General features: G+C 39.1%; 1 protein-coding gene across 3 annotated transcripts in view; it reads right to left on the bottom strand.

Moving 5' to 3' along the window:
- srpk2 (SRSF protein kinase 2) overlaps positions 1–17,831 on the bottom strand; it is a 64,237-nt gene extending 46,406 nt beyond the window's left edge. For all 3 annotated transcript variants that reach the window (XR_007933668.1, XM_028808673.2, XM_028808663.2), the window contains exons 1-2: positions 17,711–17,831; positions 17,512–17,578 (exon numbers count right to left, since the gene is read on the bottom strand). Coding sequence is in view for 2 of the 3 variants with exons in the window: in XM_028808673.2 (XP_028664506.1) it covers positions 17,512–17,578; positions 17,711–17,726 (83 nt within the window). In the remaining variant the exon portion in view is untranslated. The remainder of the gene's footprint in view (positions 1–17,511; positions 17,579–17,710) is intronic.
- Between the last annotated feature and the right edge of the window lie 3,660 nt (positions 17,832–21,491).

Genomic DNA, 21,491 nt, shown 5'->3' with positions numbered 1-21,491 from the left:
CAGAATAATTAAAAACATTAATGAATAAAATTAGATGTAGAAGCACATATATCTAAACTGCAACTATAATGCTTGAAAATACTACAAACCTATTATATTTTGGTAAAACAGATTTCTTGTTGGTAAAAACAGCTTAAGAATGTACAAAGAGAGTGTGGATTAAAAGTGATTCTCTGTTTTAGTTCTTTAAGTGTTTACTTTTTAATCTTCATGCAATTAAAGTTACTCTCTACCTTCATAAAATAAATATTTAATAACTACAAAACCTGGAACTGATGCATTCATTCAAAAAAATAATTAAATTTGTCTGGTGCAAAATTAAGTGAATCATAAGGTTAATTTGCTTAGTCAAACAGGGAAGTATACATTAATTAGGTATCTAAATAATTGGGCACCAAGTTAACCAGTTAGAAGAAGGTGAATGAGAGTAACAACGCTAAAGCAGCTATGGTATTTAGAATAGTTTGGCCATTCCGTGGACCATTATATTGTTACAGGTTAATTACAATCAGATGCCTTAAACTAATGAACAATATGCTGTTAATTTCAGTGTATTTGATAAAGCCGGCGTTGTGGATGTAAAAAAGAAAGGGAAACCACCCGGGAACAGCACCACTGCTTTGACGCTGGGTGCGCCAGTTTGCAAAACCAAGTGGAGAACTTGTGTATGCCAGGGTTGGAGCTACCGTGAAAATGTGCGTGGCTTTACGGCAAGTTCAGGTTTTATATATCACGATTTGAGCATGGAAACGGGCGTACGCAACATTTTTGTGCGTACGCACCGTTTAAACAAGAGGCTCAAATCGCGATGTATAAAACCTAAACTTGGTGTAAAGCCACACACATTTTCACGCCAGCTAAATGCTTGGCATACGCAAGTTCTCCACTCAATTTTGTAAACTGGCAGCACCCAGCGTCAAAGCAGTGCTTTTGTTCCAGTGTGGTTTCCCTTTCTTTTTTAGATCCATATCCCTGACACGATTTTATCAAATACGCTGAAATTAACCGCATATTGTTTGTTAGTTTAAGGCATCTGATTGTAATTAACCTGTAACAATATAATGGTCCACGGAATGGCCAAACTATTCCAAATACCATGGCTGCTTTAGCGTTGTTCCTCTCAATGCACCTCTCAGAGTATTTTTATCACTGTATCGGAGTGTGGAATCACAACTCTACAGCAGCTGATCGGAAAGAGAATTATCAGCATATAGCATCAAGCACACGCTGCCTCAGCCATGCGCTATTTGAACTGCTCTCATACGACAGACGCTTCAGAGCCTTTCCTGTATGGACCTCCCGGTTCAGAAACTGTTTCATCCCAAGAACTATAAACGCACTCAATCAGTCCATCAAGTGCTCCTTGTTGAACTGTTTGTACTTATTAGTACAATTACCTCACTGTAAACTTGCAATACAGTTCTAATGTTGCACAACCTGCGCCACTTTATAAAGCGCGTATTTACATATGATGACGATATCATTTTTAAGATGAAATGCAGCAAAATATGTTTATTACGTTATACAGATAAAATGTTAACATCATTTAAATAATCTATATTGTTAAAAATTAAACATGTGAGGACATGGTGTTGCAGCGCTAGCAAGGAGCTGGCGCCCATTCAGGGATTGTTCCTGCCTCACGCTGTATTCTTGTTGGGGCTGGAGCAACACTGGAAGGATAGATGGTGAAAAAGTTTTGAAGAATCGGAAGTCTATTAACGTCTTAACGTCTATTACTGAGCTGATTGTGTGGCGATTGGGTACTTGGAGAAAGAAAAGGAAGGACAGGAATTGGGGGGTTAGTACGTTTGAAAGAAACTGCTGCAATAAATTATTTCATTGAAGGTAGCGCATGGCGCAGCAAACATCTTTTGGATGGCAGGAACAATCTCTGGACGGGGCGCCAGCTCGTCACTATCACTGCGCCACCGTGTTTTTAATAACATGCTTTAACTCCTATCATCATGAAAATTATATCAAGTATACATCTCAGTATTTTAATTATTCAGACAGCTGTAATATCACAAATGTAATGGATTCTGTGTCCTGTCGGAGGAAGAGAAAGCTCGTATAAGAAGCACGTAGTGATTCACACACATAGAAGAACACATACAAAACAAAGCATTTAACGTGCTACTTTACTTACGATGGTATTGAGAAACTAGTACATTTAAACGATTTAAAGATGAAGTTTATGATGTTCTAGTTTAAAACAAAATTGACATTTCAAGCTTTTTTCTCACTGTGTCCCTATTTTTTTTTTCTTTTCCCTGTACCCTAATAAGCTTTCATATGACACTTAGACAGTGGGCTACGACTCGCCTTTTCATGGCGACTTTGATATCTGACAACTTCTTTTTTATTTTGGGCACTGTGCAACTTTGTGAACTTGAGCTTCAAGTTTCTCCAACACTCTATGTCACTTGATCAACTTCCTTTTGTTGTTTATACCACTGTTTAAACCAACAAATAGTACGTTTTTCCTTGCCTCCACTTGGTATTCGCTGAAATTCTTCTCTTTTCCCCCGTGCGTTTGCCATTGCCTTTTCACAGAACGCTGAGCTTAAGGGCTATTTATATTGATTTGCATATTTAAAGAGGCGTAATTCTGGGAGGACTTGGGGTGGGGCAGCAGGCACATGTACGTGTGTTACTTTTCACGCTGACCTCGATTTATGGAGTGGAAGAACGTGGAAGTTGGCATTCGCAGATTTATGCATCTGGATTTTTTTGTGCGTATGCACATTTACGCTTTTGTCCTTACGCCATGTTTTAGTGTGAATACTATGCATGGTGTTATGCATGAGGCCTCAGGACACCATTTTACACACACTGCACTACATCAAGAAGAAGCCATTGTGGATTTACCAATACCAAATTTATAAAATAATTTATTCTACAATCTCTATGGAAAACAATTGTAAGTTCTCAACAGCCTAGACAAGTTATAAAACCATACTAAAAACTAAGGAATTATCACTATTCTCTAAAAAAAATTGTCCACATCTCTCTATTATAAAAGGAAATCCTGAGACAAGACATTGTCGGAGATAATTTCAGGACCCACGAGATGAGATTTTTTGCCAAGAGATTTTGACAAGTCCCGCCCTCCTCTCAAACATTTATAACCACCCCACGGTCCACTCACTTCTCATTCGTGTGAATGCTATTGTTAGACACAGTTCCTGCGCTCTCAGCTCCAAGCGGGGTTGGAAATAAAAGACAAAGAGTAGAAGACAGAGTAGAATGTCGTACAGAGGTTCAAAAATGGCGTGATACACATGCAGAGCAGGTTAGAGATTATGAAAGTACTAAAATTTGGAAGTCACAAAAAACTGATTGTTAGTGCTAATGCGATCTTTACTAACAGAAATTATTACTAGTAAAATAACAGAACAGCAAAAAGAGATCGAATATATGGACATAGGTGATATGACAGAAGTATGTAGATATTGTTCAGCTTTAAACTTTAATTCAGAGACTTGTAGATCGTCTAATTCATGTTGCCATCAGGGAAAAGTAGTGTTTCTTCCCAAAGAAGAGGAGTATCCACGAGAATTAAAAGGTTTGTTGTTTGGTGAAAGTGACATCCACATACGTGAGCAGCAGAGATGCGAAATGGGGTTGTCGAGCGAAGCGCGCAGGGGGCAGAGCCCCCTAGTATTAAGAAAAAACAAGACTTTACGATGCTACCTAAAAGGGAATGTCCTTCAAAATAATCCCACTAAGAAATAAGAAAATGTAATTAAAATATTCAAAAGGACCACATCCAAGTATCCAACAACACAATTCAGGGTAACTGAAAATGACACTCACACTCATAATGCAAGGTGAAATAGGATACTGAGCTTAAGAAATAAATCACATTAAGAAACATATGATTGATAATAAAAGATTAAATGAGTAAAAAATGAACAAAGGTAGATAAACAGATAAACCAGGTGCCTGCAAATGTGTTGCTGCATTCTGCTCTTATTCAACACTCCCATGTTTTCATTTTCCCCAAGTCCAGAATTAATATAATTTACACTCACGCTTTGAAGTTTTGAAGAGGGTAGACAACAAAACCTATCAAAGCTCCTGTCCCCTGTTAATTGGAGTAATGGAGAGTGAAGGGTAGACAACACAAACATGCTCCATCAGTTAATAATATAATATAATGTCGCACCAAATTCCGCAGGTAAAAAGTAACTAAATATATAATTGTTCTGTATACATTATTTTAAAAAAACGAAAAAGGACTGAGAAATGTAATTGAATAATAAACGAAAATGTAACAAGCTAAAAGTAGGCTGAATATGGTAAGGGCTTGTTTTTCTAATAAGACTCTTCTATAAGATTAAAAACTATAAAACAGTAAGCTCCTCTGGCATTATAGATATAAAACTTCATTTCCTAAGCCTACTCAACAAAGTACTGTACATGTTGTTAGGAAAGTGGAGAGTAATATACACTCCTACATTCAAGGCATATACTGGATGAAATGCATTGCTTCTACTGCTGGTGGAACACAGTTCCATGCTACAAGATAATGAAAAAACACAGTCTCACACATACAGTATCTCAAAAAAGTGAGTACACCCCTCACATTTTTGTAAATATTTTATTATATCTTTTCATGGGACAACACTGAAGATATGACACTTTGATAAAATGTAAAGTACTCAGTGTACAACTTGTATAACAGTGTAAATTTGCTGTCCCCTCAAAGTAACTCAACACACAGCTATTAATGTCTAAACCGCTGGCAACAAAAGTGAGTACACCCCTAAGTGAAAAATGTCCAAATTGTGCCCAAAGTGTCAATATTTTGTGTGGTCACCATTATTTTCCAGCACTGCCTTAACTCTCTTGGGCATGGAGTTCACTAGAGCTTCACAGGTTACCACTGGAATCCACTTCCACTCCTCCATGACGACATCACGGCGGTGGTGGATGTTAGAGACCTTGTGCTCCTCCACCTTGCGTTTGAGGATGCCCCACAGATGCTCAGTAGGGTTTAGGTCTGGAGACATGCTTGGCCAGTCCGGCACCTTTACCCTCAGTTTCTTTAGCAAGGCAGTGGTTGTCTTGGAGGTGTGTTTGGGGTTGTTATCATGTTGGAATACAGCCCTGAGGCCCAGTTTCTGAAGGGAGGGGATCATGCTGTGCTTCAGTATGTCACAGTACATGTTGGCATTCATGGTTCCCTCAATGAACTGTAGCTCCCCAGTGCTGGCAGCACTCATGCAGCCCCAAACCATGACACTCCCACCACCATGCTTGACTGTAGGCAAGACACACTTGTCTTTGTACTCCTCACCTGGTTGCCACCACACATGTTTGACACCATCTGAACCAAATAAGTTTATCTTGGTCTCATCAGACCACAGGATATGGTTCCAGTAATCCATGTCCTTAGTCTGCTTGTCTTCAGCAAACTGTTTGCGGGCTTTCTTGTGCATCATCTTTAGAATAGGTTTCCTTCTGGCACGACAGCCATGCAGACCAATTTGATGCAGTGTGCAGCATATGGTCTGAGCACTGACAGGCTGACCCCCCCAGCTCTTCAATCTCTGCAGCAATACTGGCAGCAGTCATACGTCTATTTTCAAAAGACAACCTCTGGATATGACGCTGAGCATGTGCACTCAACTTCTTTGGTCGACCATGGCGAGGCCTGTTCTGAGTGGAACCTGTCCTGTTAAACCGCTGTTTGGTCTTGGCCACCGTGCTGCAGCTCAGTTTCTGGGTGTTGGCAACCTTCTTATAGCCTACGCCATCTTTATGTAGAGCAGCAATTCTTTTTTTCAGATCCTCAGAGAGTTCTTTACCATGAAGTGCCATGTTGAACTTCCAGTGACCAGTATGAGAAAGTGTAAGAGCGATAACACCAAATTTAACACACCTGCTCCCCATTCACACTTGAGACCTTGTAACACTAACGAGTCACATGGCACTGGAGAGGGAAAATGATTAATTGGGCACAATTTGGACATTTTTCACTTAAGGGTGTACTCACTTTTGTTGCTAACGGTTTAGACATTAATGGCTGTGCGTTGAGTTATTTTGAGGGGACAGCAAATTTACACTGTTATACAAGCTGTACGCTGACTACTTTACATTGTATCAAGGTGCTGTATCTTCAGTGTTGTCCCATAAAAAGAAATAATAAAATATTGACAAAAATGTGAGGAGTGTACTAACTTTTGTGAGATACTGTATCTCTCCTGGAAGACACAGCCTAAACCTTTAGGGAACAAAGGGTTACTTCCCAGCAACTGGCCAGAAAAAAAGTTATTTCTACCCCAAAATTTAAAACAGCCCTTACATGTATGTTTTTTGTTTGTTCATTTATCAATTAAGGAAGCAACAAGATAATTATTGAAAAACCATTAAAAAATATCTAAAACATAATACTAGTCACAAAAAGTCTGCCCTGGTAACTAAAGGAAATGTCTGGTCACTATCATAACTGTTAAAAGATGTATCACTGTTTAATTAATGAAGCCACCAAATTCTTTGGCATACAAGTATCACAGAGTTTGTTAAATATTATTTATTATATAATTATTCTTATGAATACTATAAAAAGAGAAAAGTAAATGTATTGTTAATGAAACAGTAGTCCAATTATCATTCTAAACAAGGACTAGAGTCCTGAGGTACATCACTGCCACAGTACATGCTTAGTGTAAGCGTCAGTAAAGCTGAGAAAAATAAATTTTAAGGGTGCAGAGGTGATGATTTTTGAAAGGACAGTACTAAACTGTCACTTAGCCACTTCAAGGCACTGGACAAGGAAGAAGGCAATCAAAATTAATCAACCAACATAATTTATTTACCTTATCTAAAATAACTTTTTAAATAAGGTTTTTCAAAAGAGCTCCACCTTTAACAATACATACAGTATTTCTAAAAGAGTTCAAAAATACATGTCCTAGTTTTCTTTTAAAAATTCAATAAACTGAGCAAAGTATGCCTTAAAATATATGCATTATCTGTATTTTATATGGAAGATAGGATAAATCTTGAAAAGTAATTTGGTGAACTGTCCTTTTTTAATTTTTTAATGCTGTAGACTGACATGCGGAAAGTCTACAGTTTGTTTCAACATTTTGGTTATTTTCTGGTGCTCTTATGGTTCTCAATGGTCCAAACATGTCCTTCACACTGCCAGTAGATGGAGAATTATCCAGCTACTTTACAATAAGTTGACAAGGTGGAATTCTTCCACACTGAGACATATTCAACTTTATGCAGAATCTTCCTTGCATCTCTGCTACCCATTTTCATTCAATGAATGCCAGAACAGTGAACATGCTATGAATCAGCAATCATGGCTACTAAAACTGCTTTTATTATACAACATACAGTATATACCCAAATTCTATTTATTCACCTTTCAAAACACTCAACAATTCATCACATTCATGTGCTGCATCAGTTCATTTCATTTCGACATTTAAAACCTATCGCTGTGGTTTCCTTACCTCACAATTCTGTCTGTCATTCCCACCTCTCATACATGTCTTTTGCTCAGTTTGACGGTTTCAATGATATATTTATATTTTCGTGCCACGGAATTAAAAGCTCTCTGTGATGAGTTAACGTTGTTGTTTTTCATGATGAATAGAGGGCAGCATATCATGACAGAATTTGTGCTTAGAATAACCCAGCTAAATTTACTGCACAGTCAAGTGGCAAACCACTTATTTAGAATTCTCAGAAAGTAAGAATGCAAATATGTGTTTTTTCAAATGTTTACCCTTTTGTCATTGATGGATGAAAGCATCCCAATTGTCATCTACACTCCTTACTGCTAATTATCAATTTCTCAACTGTCATAAAACGAGAATTTGTTCTTTTTGTTATGACTGGATTCCATAATTGTCATAACTCCTTGCTCGGTTGAAGCCATGAAAGCTACTTTTTTGTATTAACTGGTTTAGTTTGTTTTCACAAACAAAATGTTTAATCCCACATTAATAAACTAAATGGCATCTTAAAAAATTTAATCCACGAAAAGTGGAAAGTATCTTCAATGGTGAGCAGGAGGAGTGAACTGGAGTTCACAGACATCACTGCAGGTCTCTATATTATTACAAGAGACAGCATGTGGTGTTGCGGGTCCACAGCTCCCATCAGGAAGGCCAGTTTTAAATAAATAATCGCCGCACTCGCGGCTTAGCAAGGGGGCGTGGTTGTGTGGCTGAAGCAGGTCCTGGGGGATTTGTGGTGTGGGCGTTTCTCTCCTAAGTGCACAGGTGAGAAACGGTCCGCATCTGTAATTGTTCCTGGGAGCCGCTGATTGCCACAGGTGAATCAGGTCCCCGTTATAAAGAGTAGCTCGAGATGGCTAGTGGGGGGAAGTAAAAGAGAAAAGAGATGGAGGTTGCAGGAAGCCGTATGGAGAGAGAACTGTTGTGAACGAGTGAGAGAGCGAGCGTGCGCTTGCAGGCAGGCAGCTGGACTGTGAGCCCTAGCAGGGTGTTTGGCCAACACCTAGGGCAGTTGGCTGTGGTCGCTCCCGCTTAGCATTCTATGAACAGCGGGAGTGACCGGAAGAAGGATGGCTGGCCACGTAAGGCAGAGAAGGCAGCAGGAGTCAGGAGGCTTGGGTGGTGAATTCCATGATGTGAGTGTCCTGGTCATTAGGGAAGCCAAGTCTCGGTCTGGGGAGAGTGCTGATCCGAAGCCAGGGATCAGAAAGCCTCCAGACCAGAAGAAAGGACAGCTGCATGTAGGGTGGCTCCCCTGTTGCGAAGCCTGGATAGGAAGAAGCAGGGGGGTCACCAGTTAAAGAATGCACTGGGCTTGTTTTTAAAGAGACTGCTTCATGTCATAGTTTTAACCTTGTTTTAAAGGATTGTTGTTTTTCTATGGTGTTTTTTTTTAACCTCCACTCTGCACCTATTTTATGGATTATTTATTTATTGACTTTGAGCTGCACTGCACTTATTTATTTGGACACTGTTTTTGGTTTTGTTGATTGTTTGTTTGCTGTTTTTAATAAAAGCACTTGGCCCTTTTGTACACCATCCCCTTGCTCCATTTATTATGCCTCACTGCCAAGCTCATCGGTAACATTACCAACGGTGAAGGGTTCAAGGGCTCCCAGAAGCTGAAAGGGAGCATGGAGCGAACCCGCATCGTCACACAGAACCAGCATCAGTATTTGATAATGTTATGAAGATGATTCATTGTTGATTCATTCAAGGTTGATTTAAAATTGCTACAAATCACAATGCTGTATTGCCACCAAAGCCTCCTTATACAAGGGATTCGGATAAATTGCTACCATCGAGAAACAGTAAAAGTTAGTAATGCCATCCTCTCTTGTTCTCTTTCTACTATACCGTATTCTAATTACAGATTTGTTAAGTACCAAAAAAAATCACTCTTCATTCTCTTTCATTGCGGCTTAACTTTATTGCACATAGTAATAATATGCTGGTATAAAATAGTATTGGCTTTTTCAAAAATGTAAGGTTTTGTTTTAATAAAAATCTAATGTTATCAGTTCATTTCAGAGTTACTGTCACATGTAGACAGTGCAATGAAATTCCTATCTGCACAACATGAATCAGGCCGGCACTGTTCTTGTCTGGTGGCACAAGTCTCCTGCTGTAGATACAGTAATGCAAAATATAACATCACAAAAGAACAGGTAGTGGTGAGCAAAACAAAAGAATTTGCTTTTGCATTCACATTAACTGTCATTTTGCAAATGTGCAGCTGAGAATTTTATTAAGAAGAGTGTATTGAAGTTTTAAAAGTATTTTGGGGAGTGAGAAAGAAAGAAGCATTGCTACTTATGGGTTTGGCAACACTGTACACCTTTTTATGGGATGAGACAAAATAAGTCACTCTTAGGGAAAAAAAACTGTATTCAAGCTAATTCGTTGAGAAGATAAACACATTATCCACAGTCTTAGATACAGCTTTGGCCAGTACAAAACTTTATACATGCTGATAAAGATGTCTTTCCATCAACCCCAGCACACTTCAGTTGCCCAATAGAACATAGTCATCCTTACCTTTACACTAGTTTTTGGGTAGCACCATAATTACAACCGTCCTACCTGATATGCCACATACTGCATATATTTTAAGGTGGACCAGAACCAATACAGATGCAAAATTTCTTGAAAATCTGTTCTGCCATTTTGGCGAAGAAACCAACTACAATTTTATATAGATAACACAGAATGTGAGAACACTGCTACGTAAAATATGTTGTGATATTTTACACCACACTGCTCATTCTTCAGCTTATTTTATTCAATTGGAAGAATTCTACTCTGCCATCAAAAAACCCAATGGGAAAAATAACATCTTACTTTACTTAAAATTAGAAAAGATCAGATTTCCTCAGTTTTTGTAGAATCTGAAAACATTCATTAATAACAAATAATAATAATACATTTTATTTATATGGCATATTAGTCTTGCATTAACACAATTTGGGCCTCTGTTAAGATTTCTGAAAATATAGGAATGACAAAAATTCTGTATACTAAGCTTTTTGTTCATATACCTTACTAAATTTAGATTGGGAAAGGGAGCATAATATTGATTTGATATGCAACACAAATGTATGGAAGTGGTATTGATTGAATGTGTTTGTTCTGTCCAATTCATTGTATTACAATTTATAAAAATTTTAGAAAAATTTACTTGCAAATTCTTATTTCATTATTTCAAAGTTTCATGCATCAAATCCCCTAAACAAAGCATAAGGTTGTCAGCACTGATCCTTCATTTTAGAAATGCAAGTAACTAATTTTCACTAAAAAGGAATTTCACAGCCAAAACAATCTAGTCAAAAACATCTAAATAACTGTGATATTGGATCACAAAATTTCTGTCTGGATTACAGTACAAGTCAGTAAATGTTTAAATTTCTGTTGACATGCTTACAGTATATGAAGAACACTCTTTCACAGAAAGTACATATAGAAACCTCACCCTAAAAAAATCTAAATTTTACACTTTTGAAATAAATTTCAAAATATTTGTTGAATTCGTGTACAGTAATCCCTCCTCTATCGCGGGGGTTGCGTTCCAGACCCCCCCGTGAAAGGTGAAAATCCACGAAGTAGAAACCATATGTTTATATGGTTATTTTTATATTGTCATGCTTGGGTCACAGATTTGCATAGAAACACAGGAGGTTGTAGAGAGACAGGAACTTTATTCAAACACTGCAAACAAACATTTGTCTCTTTTTCAAAAGTTTAAACTGTGCTCCATAACAAGACAGAGATGACAGTTCCGTCTCACAATTAAAAGAATGCAAACACATCTTCTTCTTCAAAAGAGTGCGCGTCAGGAGGAGATAATGTCAGAGAGATAGAGAGAAAAAAGCAAACAATCAGAAATCAATAGGGCTGTTTGGCTTTTAAGTATGCGAAGCACCCGCCGGACAACGCAGCTACTAGGAAGGGAGTAATGTAAAGGTAGCCTTTCAGCATTTTTTTAGAGGAGCGTCCATATTGTCTAGTGGTGCGAACAGCCCCCCCTGCTCACACCTCCTCCGTCAAGGGGCACATAATGTCAGAGAGAGTGAGAGAGACAGAGAGAGAAAAACAAACAATTAAAAATCAATACGTGCTGTTCGAGCTTTTAAGTATGCGAAGCACCATGCAGGAAGCATGTCGCTTGACAAAATAGCCACATTTAAGCCCAGCAAGGAAGAGAGCAATGTGAAGGTAATCTTTCAGTGTTTTTTGAGGAGTGGCCGTATCTTCTAGGGGTGCGAACAGCCCCTGTGCTCACAATATATTTGAGTTTTATTTAATACGTAATACATGCTCTGATTGGGTAGCTTCTCAGCCATCTGCCAATAGCGTCCCTTGTATGAAATCAACAGGGCAAACCAACTGAGGAAGCATGTACCAGAAATTAAAAGACCCATTGTCCGCAGAAATCCACGAACCAGCAAAAAATCCGCAATATATATTTAAATATGCTTGCATATAAAATCCGAGATAGAGTGAAGCCGCGAAAGTCGAAGCGCGATATAGCGAGGGATTACTGTACACTTTTCGGTGTTGTTTGGCATATCAAATCCCTGAACCACACACACATACTAAAAATAAATAACTAAAAAAGCCTCACTCTCATTTATATGTAGTCTTTGTATTTCATTTATATGTACTAGTTAATTATTTCAATTTAAACACAACCATATTCTTAGGGAGGCACGGTGGGGCAGTGGTAGCGCTGCTGCCTCGCAGTAAGGAGACCTATGTTTGCTTCCCAGGTCCTCCCTGCGTGGAGTTTGCATGTTCTCCCCATGTCTGCGTGGGTTTCCTCCGGGTGCTCTGGTTTCCTCCCACAGTCCAAAGACATGCAAGTTAGGTGCATTGGCGATCCTAAATTGTCCCGTGTATGTGTGTGCTTGGTGTGTGGATGTGTGTGTGTGTGTGTGTATGTGTGTGCCTGTGGTGGGCTGGAGCCCTGCCCGAAATTTGTTCCTGCTTTGCACCCTGTGCTGGCTGGAACTGACTGCAGCAGACCCCCGTGACACTGTGTTAGGATATAGCAGGTTGGAAAATGACTGACTGACCATATTCATATTGATGTTTACAACATTAAGCTGGCATATTGTTCTTAATTACAGTTTAGAATTTTAGAGACGATGGCAAAATGGTCAACATTGCTGCCTCACTACGCCAAAAGACTAGGGTTCAAAACACAGCCGACTCAGTCTATCAAAAGTTTACACTTTTCTCTCAAATCATTAAGACACTTATATTAGGGCAGGTGTGTTAGCCTGGTGTATGTGTCTAATTTTGAAACGGGAAGCACATCCAGTGCTGGTTCCTGCTGTGTACCTAATGCTGCCTGTATAGACTCTGGCTCCAAGCAAACCTATGTATTAACCAGGTGTAAAAAAACTAATGTATTTTAGCAAAAAAAAAAAAAAAAAAAAAAAAAAAGGTGAATGAGGAAACTATATCAAATGAAATGTACTGCATTTTCATCTACATTTTGCAATAAAGGGCATATAAAACAAGCATTGCAATTTTCTAAAATAAGCATTATATGTGCTTTAAAATGTGGATTTCCCTGCTTTAAAAACTAATTTTATATTGCTCAAATAAAGGCAGATTAAATTTTGACATCAACCTGAAACGTTTTACAATTATCACAATATCAATAGTTGTACTATGCTGTCAACTCCTACAGGACAGGACATCTTCAGTTCATGTTTAGTTCTGTTGGCTTTCATAATTTGTTTCCTTTCAATTTGTAAAGTATTAAATGATCTTGTATTTTGTTTTGCCTTTGAGAATTTCTCCGTTGCTTGGTTTACTGAGAAGACTTTGCCAAGGTATTTACTCTCTGTGAAGAACACAACATAAAATAAAAACTGTAAACTGTATAAACATCACCAATATTATTAAAACCATATTGCAAGAAGAAACGTGAGGAGTCATCACAACATGAGTGGTTGGATATACAACAGTCAAAAGCAAGTGACCCACATTTAGAAAGATACTTTAAGTGTCCAGATTAAAGTATATGTTTGTGATCCCTTTTTCTTTTGTTTTGATCCTCACTCACGTACAAAACTGCACAAAGTAATTCTGTGCATGATCTTATAAAGCCCTAATCACCTTTAGATCTAAAAATTGACACTGGGAAAATGCAAAAAAAAAATGCAGACAGTAAGATGATGCTCTAAGTGAAGAGTGGATTGCTCAACAATGGAAAAAGCGATTCGTAATTATAATTCTTTATAAAGCACTTTTCTCACTTCTAATAATGTGTAAATAAAGTAAGAACTACAGTCATGGCCAAAATAATCGACACCCCTGGAATTTTCCCAGAAAATGCACCACTTCTCCCAGAAAATTATTGCAATTACAAATGTTTTTGTACATACATGTTTATTTCCTTTATGTGCATTGGAACAACACAAAAAAACAGAGAAAAAAAAGCCAAATCTGACATCATGTCACACAGAACTCCAAAAATGGGCCGGACAAAATTATTGGCACCCTTTCAAAATTGTGGGTAAATCATTTTATTTCAAGCATATGATGCTCGTTTGAACTCACCTGTGGCAAGAAACAGGTGCTGGCAATATAGCAATCACACCTGAAGCCAGTTAAAATGGAGAAGAGTTGACTCAACCTTTCTGTTGTGTGTCTGAGTGTGCCACACTAAGCATGGAGAACAGAAAGAAAAGCAGAGAATTGCCTGAGGACTTGAAAACAAAAATTGTGGAAAAATATCAACAACCTCAAGGCTACAAGTCCATCTCCAGAGATCTTCATGTTCCTTTGTCCACTGTGTGCAACATAATCAAGAAGTTCACACCACATGGCACTGTAGCTAATCTCCCTGGACGTGGACGGAAGAGAAAAATTGATAAAAGACTGCAACGAAGGATAGTCCGAATGGTGGATAAACAACCCCAATCAACTTCAAAACATATTCAAGCTGTTCTGCAAACTCAGGGTTGCAACAGTGTCAGCTTGAACTATCCGTCGACATCTAAACAAAATGAAACTCTATGGCAGGAGAGCCAGGAGGACCCCACTGCTGACACAGAAACATAAAAAAGCCAGACTGGAGTTTGCCAAAATGTACTTGAGGAAGCCAAAATCCTTCTAGGCGAACGTCTTGTGGACAGATGAGACCAAGGCAGAGCTTTTTGGTAAAGCTCATCATTCTACTGTTTACAGAAAACGGAATGAGGCCTACAAAGAAAAGAACACAGTACCTACAGTCAAACATGGTGGAGGTTCTAAGATGTTTTGCTGCCTCTGGCACTGGATGCCTTGACTGTGTGCAAAGCATCATGAAATCTGAAGACTACCAAAAGATATTGGGGCGCAATGTAGGGCCCAGTGTCAGAAAGCTGGGTCTGCGTCAGAGGTCATGAGTGTTCCAGCAGGACAATGACCCCAAACATACCTCTAAAAGCACTCAGAAATGATTGAAGACAAAGCGCTGGAGAGTTCTGAAGTGGCCAGCAATGAGTCCGGATCTAAATCCGATTGAACACTTATGGAGAGATCTCAAAATTGCTGTTGGGAGAAGGCGCCCTTCAAATCTGAGAGACCTTGAGCAGTTTGCAAAAGAAGAGTGGTCAGAAATTCCAGTTGAGAGGTGTAACAAGCTTGTTGAAGGTTATAGGAAGCACTTGATTTCAGTTATTTTTTCCAAAGGGCATGCAACCAAATATTAAGTAGAGGGTGCCAATAATTTTGTCCAGCCTGGTTTTTGAGTTTTGTGTGAAATGATGTCAGATTTGGCTTTTTTTCTCTGTTTTTTGTGTTGTTCCAATGTACATAAAGGAAATAAACATGTGTATACCAAAACATTTGTAATTGCAACAATTTTCTGGGAGAAATGGTGCATTTTCAAGGAAAATTCCAGGGGTGCCGATAATTTCGGCCATGACTGTATTACCATTGTCTAACAGTGAAGTAGCACTGAAATAAACTAAAATACTCACAGAACAGCCATGCAAATATTGGATGAATATAAAAAAAAAAAAAAAAAACAGTGATAGACCAGAAATCAAACCAGTATCCCTGGAACTGTAAAGCATTTATTCATATATTTGTCATTTATATTTTGATATAATTTGACATTTATATTTTGATAAATGGGGATATTAAGGTAAAATTCTAACATATAAAAACCCATACAGTATACATGCATGCATACAGTAACTATTACATACTGTGCCTTCTTTGACACATCAGTTTAAAAAAAAGTAACAGTGTCTCTCTAAGCACAATGAAACAGTCCAATCTGGGGCTTAAAAAAACTATCCTTTGGTGAGATTTGGCTTTGCTACACCAACTGCTGTAAGAAAAAAGCTGAGATTTTGACCAAATTACAGTTGACTTTGATGAAATTTCAGTATCTTGGTTGAAAGCGACATTTACTGATTTCTTGAATTGCAGTGATTGTCCATTTATGGCTTCTGATTAAAAGGCGTTTTCTAAATTAATCAATTTTTCTAACATCATGAAAGGATTATCTGTGCAGTTTAAACTGAGGCTTACAAGCCTTGGTACTGAAACACTCTTCATAGACATACTGTTATGCCACTCTTTTAATACTGTCAAGAAATATATCCAGGTTAATAATCTGGCACAAGGAGTTATTTCCAATGTAAGTGGGAACAGTCAAGTTTTTGATGCGTGTATGTTGACAAAAAAAGGAAATATATTTTAGTATACTAACCCATTAAGAAGACAGAGAAAATTTAGGTGCTAATTATTCTTTTTATACTTTTTTACTTTATGTAATTAACAGGTTTTTCCTCTGCATTGACATGCAGGATGCATAAACTGGCATTGCTACACTGGTCATAGTGTGTGTTTTCGCCCTACAATAAACTAGAGCCATTTCCAAGAATTGTTCCTGCTTTGTGCCTGATGATTACTAGGATAGGCTCCAGCTGCTCTGTGACACTGCCACAGAGAAGCCGGTAACTAAAATTAATGTATGGATGGATGCTTTTTGCTATAGTTTCACCTTCTGACATGAACTTCATTATGGACTGAGATCACAGGGAATATAGTTATCAGCCCAAACTGGACTAAGGGCTGGTGCTTTGCCTCTGGCCCAGTGCACTTCTTACTCCAGTTTGCAAAAACAAAACCACACATATATATATATATATATATATATATATATATATATATACACACACTGTATATCCAAATTACATAAAGGGTTTAAAAAATGTATTCCATGCCAGCAGCAATTTAAGCACTGTCTTTGTATTTACGTGACATAAGATAGAACTATCTGTGACCAAAACATAACTATGGTATCACTGAAGGTGTTCCTGATAGTGCAGCTCCTAAAGCAGAATATAAGTAAGCTACACCTGTGGTTCCTGAAACTTTTGGAAAGGGTTAGTGGAAGTAACTTGGTTTATTCTACTAATGAAAAAGTAGTATTACTATAGGCTACTGTATTCTGAGAAGCATTCCCTTCATGTCAGAAACTGTTTCTACACAACTGGGCAACCCCCACCTTAAACCACATAACTGAAGCAAAAGCCCAGCTGAAAGAATTGAGTAGCTTCTTTATTTATGTCCAGTCTTAGAAATAATAGGTTGCTGGTCAACTTCACAAGACACAAATGAACACTGGAAGAACAAAACTCAAAATCTACAATCAAGTCTTGAATGAGTTGTGAAAAAACTACAGAGGAGGGTGTAGAATGGCTTTGCTTAAAAGTCGGCCTATAGCTCACACAGAGCATAGACAATACTCACTTACACCTGTCATAGTGTAAGATCTATAATCACATTGTCATCTGACGGGGTACACACCTCCCGTCACAACTCGACAATCACAAACAACCACGTCCTCCATGGTGCACGGATTCCTAACAGTTGGGCACCTACCGGCTATTAGCCGGCACGGGGCAGAGTGCCTAAAAATACTACACCCTTCCCTTCATGACACGGAACGGGTACCCACAGGCAAGCACCCCTCCACACCCAAGCATCTCCACTCAACCAGTACCCCCGGACTCACTTTCTGTGCTGCGCCGCCTTCTCTTTCTTCCCTTTCGGTCTCCTCTTCCGGGCCTGGATGGCCAGTACTAGGATGGATACGGGAGGCCGGAGCGGAAGGACAGGAAGGCACAGAAAGACTCGTTAGTAAACTGTCAAGCTAGGGAATCCTTCAATCCCAAGCCCCTCGCCATACAGACCCCTGCAGCAATGCCTCTCACCTTTTCGGGAGCTCATGTTGACAAAACGCAGAGCAGCAACGGCAGCGGCAGCAACAGCAGCGCGCGGCGAGCACGCGCAATGGGCACCGCGCTGGGAGCCCGCCTCCTCGGGAACGCGCAACCGCCTCAACGGAGCAACCGGCGGTAGCCGAACCGGGAAAGCGCAAGAACATAGGAGCAATATGGTAAGCGGAGGAAGGTGGATGTAGTATGAAAACTATGGGGAAAAAGATTTGTGAAGCACAACAGAAAGGTAAAAGCAGTGAATTAAAAAGGCCGGCTCTAGCTTTTGCAAAAAACAGGAAAATCCAAAAGGAAACGTAGTCATAAGGTCTAAGTAGCAAGTACGATACTAAACTAATAGTATATCATTTTCATATAAGAGCGTCCTTCTCCTGCAAAAAGGTTTCTTGCAAATGTAAGCCATTTGTAAAGTAGTTTTGCTATCGACAGGAGATTATTAAATTCATCAATATGGTCCGATTGCGCAACTTGTAGTTTGATCCAGCATCTCAGGCAATGGGCTGTCGAAAGTCGTGTGGAATTCTCTTTCATCTCGTATCAGTAATTTGAAATCTTTCTATCAGTAATTTGCAATCTTGGTCCCAACTGCTTATCAGTTCAATTTAATTTATTCACATATAGCTCACTTAAGTCGCAGTGAGGTATACATATTGTTAATGAAAACATTACATACATCGAAAATACAAAAAAAATGTTGAAAACTAAAACACTCTAAAAACATACACTAACCAAATTATCAGGAACAGTTATATGCCTGGTGATCAATGCAAATGCCTAATCAACCAATCATGTAGCAATGCAATGCATAAAATCATGTAGACATGGGTCAGGAGCAGGGCCGGATTTATATGAAAAGAGGCCCTAGGCTATTCCACTTATTAGGCCCTTTCACCTTCCATTTTTAAGTTTGTAAATTACATGAGAGATAATAAAATTTTACTAACAATTTGAATGTAGGCCCCTCTTGATCTTGAGGCCCTAGGCTGAAGCCTAGTTAGCCTATAGGAAAATCCGGCCCTGGTCAGGAGCTTTAGTTAATGTTTACATCAAACACCAAAAAGTGGAAAAAAATATGATATCAGTAAATTCGACCCTAGCATGATAGTTGGAACCAGATGGGCTGGTCTGAGTATTTCTGTAACTGCTGATCTTCTGGGATTTCATGCACAACAGTTCCAGAATTGACTCAGAATGGTGTTAAAAACAAAAAATAATCCAGTGAGCGGCAGTTCTGCTGACGGAAAGATCTTGTTGATGAGAGTGTCAGAGGGGTATGGCCAGACTGGTTGGGCTGACAGAAGGTCTGCAGTAATTTAGTTAGCTTCTGTGTTAGTGCTGGGAGGTATAACAGTTCATACCAAAAAACGTTTTTTATTTTTGTTATGATGTGGATTTTCCTTATACCGCAATACCGGTTTAAATAGCCTAAACAACGTTCGGAACATGGCACAGCGGGAAACTGTTTAAGGGGGGACCTTTATCACTGCTACACTGCTAAACATGCATGCAACAGAGTACATGCATTAGTGGAGGTATTGAGCGGTAAAAATGGACAGAGAACATTCAGAAACTTAAGCTGTAGCAGACGATAAAGTTGAACATGATGACACAGAAGAACCTTTGCCGAAAAAAGGAGCTGTGTCTGTTGTCTGGAGATACTTTGGTTTGGTCGGATGTGGACCAAATAACTATTAACTGCAAATGCTGTCGAGCTAAAGTTATCACCAGAGGCGGCAACATGAGCAATTTGCTGCACTACTTTAGCTGCAAACATGCTTTGGTGTACCATGAATGTATGGAACTAAGATTGGCACCTTCCACATCCTCAGGTAAAACTGAAAAAGCTAGAGGACACTCAAGTCAGATGTCACTTGTAGATGCGTTTGCTAGAGGTGCTGCCTATGACAAAAAAAGCAAGCGGTGGATCGAGATAACCAACGCCATTACTATCCATATAGCTAATGTGTCAGTGGACAGAGATTGTTAACATTAACAGAAAGTGTAGTTGGTTTACAAAAAATATTTACTATTTATTCCTTTTCTAAAACATGTTAAGTGTAGCCTTGCAGTAAGGAGACCCGGGTTCGCTTCCCGGGTCCTCCCTGCGTGGAGTTTGCATGTTCTCCCCGTGTCTGCGTGGGTTTCCTCTCACAGTCCAAAGACATGCAGGTTAGGTCGATTGGCGATTCTAAATTGGCCCTAGTGTGTGCTTGGTGTGTGGGTGGGGGTGTGTGTGTGTGTCCTGCGGTGGGTTGGCGCCCTGCCCAGGATTAGTTCCCTGCCTTGCACCCTGTGTTGGCTGGGATTGGCTCCAGCAGACCCCCGTGACCCTGTGTTCGGATTCAGCGGGTTGGAAAATGGATGGATGGATGTTCAGTGTAATACAATTTTTGACAAGCACCTCTGGATATTTTACTAAGTCTAAATGCCTCTTTGGATGGTTGAAAATATGTTGTCAAAATTATAGTTTTAAGTTGTTTGCAAAATTTGTTCAATAAAAAGGTTCTATATTTTGACTGCAACTGTCATGCAATATGATCACTTTATGGGGCCATGCAAACCTGTATTAATACTTGTGTGCACATTAAAATGTTTTTTTGCACAATGTACAATTCTCATGACAGTGGAATAGGTAATTCTTAGCCAGTCTACTGCAGTAAGTGCAGTGGAAAATTTGGTTAACACCCACTCATGCATGGGAAGAAAATACCATTGAATAGCATGAAACCAGTATAATTTTGAAAAATACCGTGATATAGAATTTTGGTCATACCTCCCAGCACTACTCTATGTATACATGTAGAGAGCACCTCTGAATGTTGAACCTTGAGGCACACAACAGCAGAAGGCCCTGTCGGTTTCCAATCCTGTTGGCCAAGAATAGAAAGTGGAGGAGCAATGGGCACAGGCTCACCAAAACTGGACAGCAAAAGACTGGAAAAACAGACTGGTCTGATTAATCTTTGATTAATGCTGAGACACACAGATGGCAGGGTCAAGTATTTGGCATAAACTGAATGAATCCATATACCCAGTCTGCCTTGTTTCAGCATTCCAGGCTGGTGTTGTAATGGTGTGGGGAATGTTTTCTAGGCACACATTTGGCCTGTTAATATTACCCAGTCATCACTTATATGCCACAGCCAATTTTGGTATTGTTGCAGACAACATGTATGCCTTCATGACCACAACTTACCCATCCTGTAATGGCTACTTTAAGCATGATGATGCACCGTGTCAAAAAGTAAAAAGTTATCTTAAACATGAACAGAACACTGAACTCATTGTCTTTCCATAGACTTCAGTCACAGAATTTGAATCCAATGAAACACCTTTGGGATGCGGTAGAATGGGAAATTTGCAGCATGAATATGCAGCTGTCAAATCTACAGAAATTGTGTGATGCACCAGAATCTCAAATCAATGTTTCCAATATCTTGCAGAAACCATGTCACAAAGAACTGAGGCTGTTTTGACAGTAAAAGAGGCCCTGCCCAGTATTAGTATAGCATTCCTAATGATTTGCTCAGTGTCTGTATAGTCTGTTTTAGATAAACTAATATTTTTCCTAAAAGAACTAAAAATGGTTGTCTCAAAATTTAATTGTCCTACCATCTGCCAGGACATGCTTATGCCATTTTGCAATGCAGCATAGTCTGCAATTATAAATTCAGCCAAATACTATAAAAATGCAATGCAAAAAAACCCCAATATTTTTGTATAGTGCTCTTCACTGAATGCATGTGCAGAGTGCTGT

This window comes from Erpetoichthys calabaricus, chromosome 1 (assembly GCF_900747795.2).
Source record: "Erpetoichthys calabaricus chromosome 1, fErpCal1.3, whole genome shotgun sequence".
NCBI lineage: Eukaryota > Metazoa > Chordata > Cladistia > Polypteriformes > Polypteridae > Erpetoichthys > Erpetoichthys calabaricus.
Note: the sequence above shows the minus strand (reverse complement) of the source record. Positions and strands in the feature narration are given on the sequence as shown.